Source organism: Pseudopodoces humilis, chromosome 10 (genome assembly GCF_049639895.1).
Source record: "Pseudopodoces humilis isolate 2021_Gansu_Grassland_sample_001 chromosome 10, ASM4963989v1, whole genome shotgun sequence".
NCBI classification, from domain to species: Eukaryota; Metazoa; Chordata; class Aves; order Passeriformes; family Paridae; genus Pseudopodoces; species Pseudopodoces humilis.
Genome location: NC_142209.1, coordinates 17,426,204 through 17,433,837, shown reverse-complemented (window position 1 = coordinate 17,433,837; position 7,634 = coordinate 17,426,204). Strand labels below are relative to the sequence as shown.

Here is a 7,634-nt window from a genome sequence, read left to right as displayed (position 1 = left end):
TGCCATCCTGAAAACACAGTCTGACCTGTCCATTAACACATGAAACAAGATGCAACTAAGTAAGGAACAAAAAAAAAGTATTGCATCAAGCACCCAAAATGCCACCAGGGAAGATCAAAAATAACATGAAACTATGTAGCAGCTCAGTTTTACACAGAAACACTGTAAAAGGAAATTGATCTAATGAAATAATTGTACTTTTCTTCCAGTAAATTTAAGCATTAAGACTCACATATACGTATAAATACAAATATGCAATCAGGTATTTAAACCCAAAAATTTGGCACTAAGCTGGTTAGGGAAAAAGGAAAAACAATGGTGCAATTAAAGACTGCAATGAAATGAGAGTATTTCTTTTTTCTGAAATCACAATTCCCCATCTTTTTATTTACATCCCTAAATATGCATTATTAAATCCAAAAATAGTCAAGCACTTTCAGAGTGGTACCTTTAATAAAGGAAGCTCTAGGAACTTAGTTGTATTAAAAAAATTTAATTAAATAATAAAAAAAATAAAAGCTCATTCCATCCTCTTCTCTCAAAGAACTGTCATAAACTGTCCCAAACCTCCCCTTCTTCCACAGATGAAAGGGATGAGCTTTAACTGTCTGAGTTCTCTGCAGGCTCACTGCCATCTGAGGATATAGAACACAAAAACAAACAAGCAATTAGTTTCAGTAATGTTGTTTGCTCATCAAACAGAAACAGTTTCATATCTTCTTTTCCTTTTAATCACTCTCTTCTTTAGGATAGCTACTTCACAAGACATAACCAGTTTCATGACATAGGATAATGCCCTGGATAGGACCTCACTGTTGAAAGAAAGCAAGACAATGTTGAGAATTCCTTTTACCTTTTATATATACATCTTTCAGTCAAGTAGGAAAGCAGAGTATTTATCCCCCACAAAACTAGATCTAGTGAGAATTTAAAATTATTCTTTTGGCTTGTTTTAAATGTTGTTTTCGGGGATGTGACAGACATATATCACAACTGTAATGAATTATAAATAATTTACATTTTTCTTAGTATTTAATTTAAGATGTGGAACTACAGAGAAATTTGAAATGGAAAATTAAAATTATGTAGCTTTGTGCTTCTTCCACATGTTCCAGCATCCCAAAGATAATGAAAAGCTAAGTCCATAAGCTAATGCTGGTTCAAAGTTCAAAGTGGACAGTAACTTACACTTTAGGGCACAGCTATTGTGCTCTGCTGAGATCATGTAGTGAAAGTCTCATCTCTAAAACTAGTCTTCAGCCTCACACCCCACAGATCCTTCTTTAACAAGCACTGACCCTGGTCACCTTGTGCTGACGCCATCAAATGCCACTTGGTTGGTGACACCCTAGCAGCACAAAAATAAACTACAGCAAAGCAGGCCCATGATTCACACTCTGGTCTCATTATTATTTTCAGTATTTGATCTATGAATTTAAAGACGTTTTTGAGCATTTAGTATCAGATGTTTCATTAAGAGAATGTTACCAAAAGGGAGCTGATGAGGTGTAGCTACTCTCTGGTCAAGATAAATTCTATGGCTGGCAAACATGGATAATACATAGGACACAGTGTGCACCTGTACAGTTTCCAAGGAATTTGTTCAAGAAAATAGAAGCATTTCACCCAGAAACATCAGAGGTCACATTTTGTCTATATTAAATCTAGTGTATAATCAATTAACATTTATATGCTAGATATGTACTGAGTAATGCACAAAATAAGGCCCGTGAAAGCTTCTATAATCCCCTGCTATCTTCAGCCATGACTGACCTTGTATGCTGAAATCAGAGCACCTGTAGTTTTTGCTGTTAAGCAAGTCAAGCATCAAAATATCACATAAAAGAATGTGGCAATCTTCTGACTCACAGCAATGCTCAACAGACAGATTTTATTTCTGTCTGTTACAGTAAAATTTAAAAGGAAATACAGATTGTCTTCACTCAAAAAGAGCGTATTTGTATGGTGCTTGATAGCATTGCCTATAAATTAAGATTGCCCAATCCTTCTCACTATAAAACTGTCTGCAGTTTACTTATAATGTAAAATTCAAACTCTAAGTTTTTCAGTGGCAGTTTCCTTTCTCAATCTTTATTTTCCTTATGTAGTTGAAAGTTTCAGCCAAAATACTTCAACCATTTCTGAAAAGAACAGGAGAAATAGGCTTTATACTCATTAAATCCTAGCTGTTTCTCTTTGAAGGTCTCCAGCTCTAGCTATTCCCCAGTCCTCGGGGGTTACCATTCAAATCTCAGGGAGAATGGTCATCTTTCCCCAGCAAGGGCCTGTTGCTGTGGCTATGAAAACTTGACTCTTCTTCCTGGGGAAGGGGGTAGATCTGAGATTGCTCAGGAAGGAAACAGTATTTTAGCAATTAAATTCCCTCAAGACTTTGCTTTTTGTTCTAGCCTGGATCCCTTGCAAACAGGGTCAGCTGGGCTATGGCTGCCTGAGTCCCCACGCTCAGCAGACACCCTGCCACATGTCCACTCTTGAGTATGGCAGCTGTTTGCCTGGAATGCAAAGGGGCAGAGAGGAAAGGCAGCAGTGGTGGCAACAAGATCAGCAGGATGGATGGCTTGGGAGGAGCGGCCACCGATACAGCCATACATGGCAAAGAAACTGGACTGCATCAAACAGAGAAGATGCTGTAGCAGAAAGGTCACTTCTTGGGAGACAGGAAGGGGCTAAAATACTTCTGTGATTACAACAGACTTCGCCCTGGACAATCTGGAGGTTAACATAAGATTTACTCTTAGCAATTAACTGTGAATGCAACTGCTAAAGCAAACTGAAAACTGTTTTTTTCCTCCTATATTCTGTAAAGATGACATATGAAAGAAAAGCACAATGATTTTGACACACTGACTGAAATGGTATTTTGTCTTCAGGCAGAGTAACAGCTACAAGAAAGAACTCCAGCTCTTATATTCATGTTGTGAACATGTTTTTCCTCAAAGAATCTAAAATTACGGTCACAGGCTTCTACTCTGAACAGAAAAAATATCAAGAACACAGGTTCCCAACCTAACTCAAGGCAGAAGTTGACTATTAATATCTTAACCAAGAAGATGACAGTAAGTTATGATAAAAGTTGTGAAAATCATGGTATTTTTGCCATTAGCTGTAACTTTTGCTATGTCATACCCAAGACACCTTAACAGGGAGCTATTAAATTCATTTTTATCAAATCTATAGAAACAGTTAAACAACAAAATCAATGGTTGTCAAAACCTGAAATGGCTGTTAGTTCCTGTCAGAACCCCTGCAGGGATGACTACTCATCAAATGATTCCTGCAGCAGAGGAAGGTTACTGTCCTCAAGACACATGCTTGCACTGCCCTGTGACAGAGCTGTCGGCACTTCCCAGCTATTACTGGCTCTCTCTTCCCCTCCTCTTCTGCCTTTTACAGAGTCAGGTAGGTTATGCAGCAGCATGACCTCAAAATACTGTTGTTCAATCAACACTGACTTGAATCTATACCCTTAAAAGGACAACCCTATTAGCTGAGGAGACAATGACAACTCTATACAGATTAAGTACATGAGTCAATCCATTGTAATTCCCTCTTAAATCATAGGGGTGCAACTGAGTACTGAAAAGCAAGGCTCCTAGACAAAGAAATAATGGATAAACTCAAAAGCTTCATGCACTGCAGTGTACATACATGCATTGCCAGGGTGCATATCACGGGGCCACTCAGATCTGAGCCCTACCTTATCCCCTGGCACGCTGTCTCACCCTCAGAAGCCCTTGCAGTGCATAGCACAAGGAATTTCTGCATGCCATATCTTTGGGTGCAGACTGCTCTCACTTAGGGGATCACTCAGTGTAATCTAGCCAGAACAGCCAAGCTTCACGGAGGTCCAGTATCACTGGTACAGTATTCTCAGTCCCATATTTCATCAGTCCAATTAGACACATAAAGAGCCATGACTGAGCTGCTGCAGGGAAATAGTAATTGAAAATATATCTCAAAGCTTTTCTGCAAAAATCTTTAAGAATTAGAGACTGGCCCATCACTGAAAATTATGGGATAACTACGGTGACTACATGCGGGACTAGGAGATGAGAACTCATTCCTTTTTTCAACAGCTGAAATATCTTTCTGCAATCTTTCAGCTTCAGAAACAGATGCTGGGACATGAAGCCTTTGTACTGGGGAGACAAATGGAAATTAACTTAAAAACTAAAAGTAAATTTTTGTTAGATCTGGATTCTCTTCCAAATTAACTCCAAGATAAAAGTTTTCCATCAAGTAATTTTTAAAAGATAACACCGTTCTTTTACCCCACTCTAAAGTGACTTTGCCATTATGATTTCTACCATCTCATAACTCAGAATTATTTGCCCAATGTTACAAGCTATGCTAGAAAATAATGGAGAACAATTCCTTTGCATGATTACCAGGTTTACTTAAAACTCATCTTTGCCCTAAACTAAGACACCCAGACAGCCTGACTCTTGAGAAATAATCAACTCTGTTAAACTTTGCTATATATAAAAAAAAACCTAGCACAAGTCTGAGAAAGTGTTTCACCTTAGTGACTAAAAATACATAAAAACCCCAGTAAATCACCAGTAAACAAGGTTAGAAAAAACATATCCAATACAGCTCATGGACGTATGCCATCAGCCAGCAGTTTTAAGACAAGAGCTCTTTCTACAGCAATCTTTTTAGCTTCAGAAGGAAATACAAGACATATTGCTCATTCCTTGTAATATCCTTAACTACTGTTTATATAACTAAAATATCCAAGTATAACATAACAGGAAATAAATATATGCTCACCTTGGCCAAGAACCACCATGTCATTCTTCAGTGTTTTCAAGACCACAAATAATGTTGGATACTCAATTATTACTTTGCCTTTCAGATTGTCTAGAAGGCTTCTACTGGCATCCAGTTCATGGTACCTTAAAAATAACAGGAAGTTTACTTTGGATTTTAATATTAGCAAGGACATAATGTACATTTTCTGTGGGGAAAAAAAAAGTAAAAGGCTTCCTGGCATTTCACATGATTTTCAAGTGATACCATGTCCAGAAGAACTACCTTATAATTCAAATTACATATCCGGTCTTATTCTCCAACTACATTTTTTTTTTTAAACCTTCCTCATATTTAAGCATAAAGAACAAAAGGAGAATGAAAGTCAAATTTCTCTAAGGGTTGAAATGTTTTATTATGCCTTAATGAATACCTTTATCAAATCAGATAAGGACATAGGCTTATCAAAATGGATACATTTATCAAAATCTGATTCTAAATTAAAAATAACATTTAATATTTTACTTACGGGCTTTAACACTACAGGTTTAATTTACTTGGTTAGTAGTGTACCTTATTTACCACGTTTGCTTATGAATTATCAGTGAAGCCCTAGGAAGATGAAATAAAAAGCTTATCTTTACAGCTACTAAAGCATAGGTAAACTGGAGCACTTAGAGCTCTGCTTTGTAGGAGACATATCCTTGTTCCGATACAGAAGCAAATAATTTCTAGAAGATGGTACAATATCCACCATGCCAGAGCAAATATCTGCTCACAGCACCATTAGTGAGAAGCTCCCTGCAGAAATCCCCACATACTTGTGTGTTCCAGAGGCACAGGACTGGGATGTGCAGTCCCTTCCCATGAAAGGGCCCCTCTTCACCCCGGAGAGTGAAAACAGGTACATAAGAAATGATACCACAGTAATCTGTGTAAAAGTAAACTGAGCATCCTCTCCACAAGTACTCTCTCAAACTGTAATGTTCTCTCCCAGCTCTTTAACTAGAAACCTGGGCATGGGATTTTGTGGAAAGGAAGGGGTATTACAAAGGCTTCTGAAAGGGGGACCTTGCTGCTTTCACTTGCTGTAACTGAGACATCCAAAGGATGTCTGATATTATTACTTTGCAATCTGAGTTATGCAATTCTTTCTGTAAGCAGCATTATTGAATTATCACTAAGGTATTGTATCAGCTAAGGGCAAACAAAGTTCAAAACCAAAATATACCGTATACAAAGTATACGTGGAGTATTTACCATAGCTGCTCTACCTCCTCTGATCATTAACATATTATACAGTTGTGTTTTCTTTTGCCAAAACCAACATGGGATAGGTGAAGGAAATTATATACTTTATGATTTACAATAATGTGTGATTAAAAGCAGTACACTGGGAGAAAGCACACAAGAAGAATATTGGAGGTAAACCAGGAATTGAATCCCAGGGATTTAAGGGAAACTTAGTTTGAGCAAAAATTCTCTCATATTCAACTTCAAATCATCATGAAAATATTTGGTTTCATGTTTCTCTCAAGCCAAAGTAATTACAGCCTCTTCTTACTGAAACCCTTTAAAAGGGATAACAGTATATTACATGTCTTACAGAATGAATGCATTCATAAATTGCGGATTAACACACATGAACAGAAACATATTTACTACTTTATTTACAGTACTCTAAATGCAAAGTATGGCAATACCTTTCCTTTGGCAAGGACCTCAACACATTCCTTTCTGGTTAAGCAAACATTTACCACCAAGAGGCTAAAGTAATTCACATGCCACAACACACTTTCCATTATCTCATATTTTAGACAAAACATCTTTAGCGTCCAGCTTGGCATAAGATAAAACATTTGAACTTAAAACTACTTTATGATAGTAAATTACTGAAGTGTTAGATCACTGAGTCACAGCTTTATCATTTTTTGTTGAAGTAAATTTTATTGGTTGACAGTGACAGGAAAAAGCATCTAAATTTTTAGTCCATAATATGGGCTGTAAACTTCAGGAAGAATGTAACAAAAGACCTTAATGCTTGTCTTATTTAAACTTGTCTGTTACTGTATATATTATCCAAAAGACCTCAGTCTACCACATTTTCTACTTCATACACAAGTGAGGTTTTCTGCTAATCCACCTGTCAGGCTCCCTTGACTGGACATGCTTAAAAGATCTCAAAAGAAAACTTTTATTTGTCACATCAGTTCTGAAGTCTACTTAAGAACAGCTCTTGAGCAAGACTGATTTTTCAGGTTATCTCAGAAAGACCAGGTCATGACAAAAATCTTCCCAATTTCATCCCAGAACTAGAACAAAGACATACACAGTCAGATAGTCAGAGGGTGAACAATAGAGACCTATGAGCAAAAGAGGACTGCCCTGCTGGGTTTAACCAGAAGCCTATGCACACACACACACTTCTAATTTTTACTTATGAAAAGGCTAGGCCTGTTTGGAGAAAAATTAAATTAAATGGCACTTCTTTTTACAAGTCTTGTAACTTCCTGTAGTGATTATTCAACAGGATGAGCTAAGGATATAGAGTAACACTGGGACAGTCGCCCTTCCATGTATGTGCAGCAAACTGGTCTCACCACAAGCAGGAGACAGAACAGGGAGAACATCACAATCAGGTATTACCAGATATTCTTTTATCACCACTTTTACCCGCTAGTTTTGTATCACTGGGATTGCACAGCCTGCATGAGAAGAACCCATAAGGAGCTGTAACCTTTTCAAATCCCTCCTTCACTGTGCACTTCAACTGACAACCTACTGAAATGAAGAACAACTAGTGTAAGTCTGTCCTTTCACCTGGACTCTCTCATGCTCCAGGACCACCTGCAGGAACCAAC

At 37.5% G+C, this 7,634-nt stretch overlaps 1 protein-coding gene across 4 annotated transcripts in view; it reads right to left on the bottom strand.

The window, feature by feature from the left end:
• Nucleotides 1–473: 473 nt before the first annotated feature.
• ZNHIT6 (zinc finger HIT-type containing 6) overlaps nt 474–7,634 on the bottom strand; it is a 31,269-nt gene continuing 24,108 nt past the window's right edge. For 2 of the 4 annotated variants that reach the window (XR_015773349.1, XM_005521273.3), the window contains 2 exons: nt 4,795–4,919; nt 474–635 (listed from right to left, as the gene is read on the bottom strand). Coding sequence is in view for 1 of the 4 variants with exons in the window: in XM_005521273.3 (XP_005521330.3) it covers nt 601–635; nt 4,795–4,919 (160 nt within the window). In the remaining 3 variants the exon portion in view is untranslated. Of the gene's footprint in view, nt 636–4,794; nt 4,920–7,634 lie in introns of those variants that run through there. The other 2 variants (XR_015773348.1, XR_015773350.1) reach the window with 2 other exon arrangements.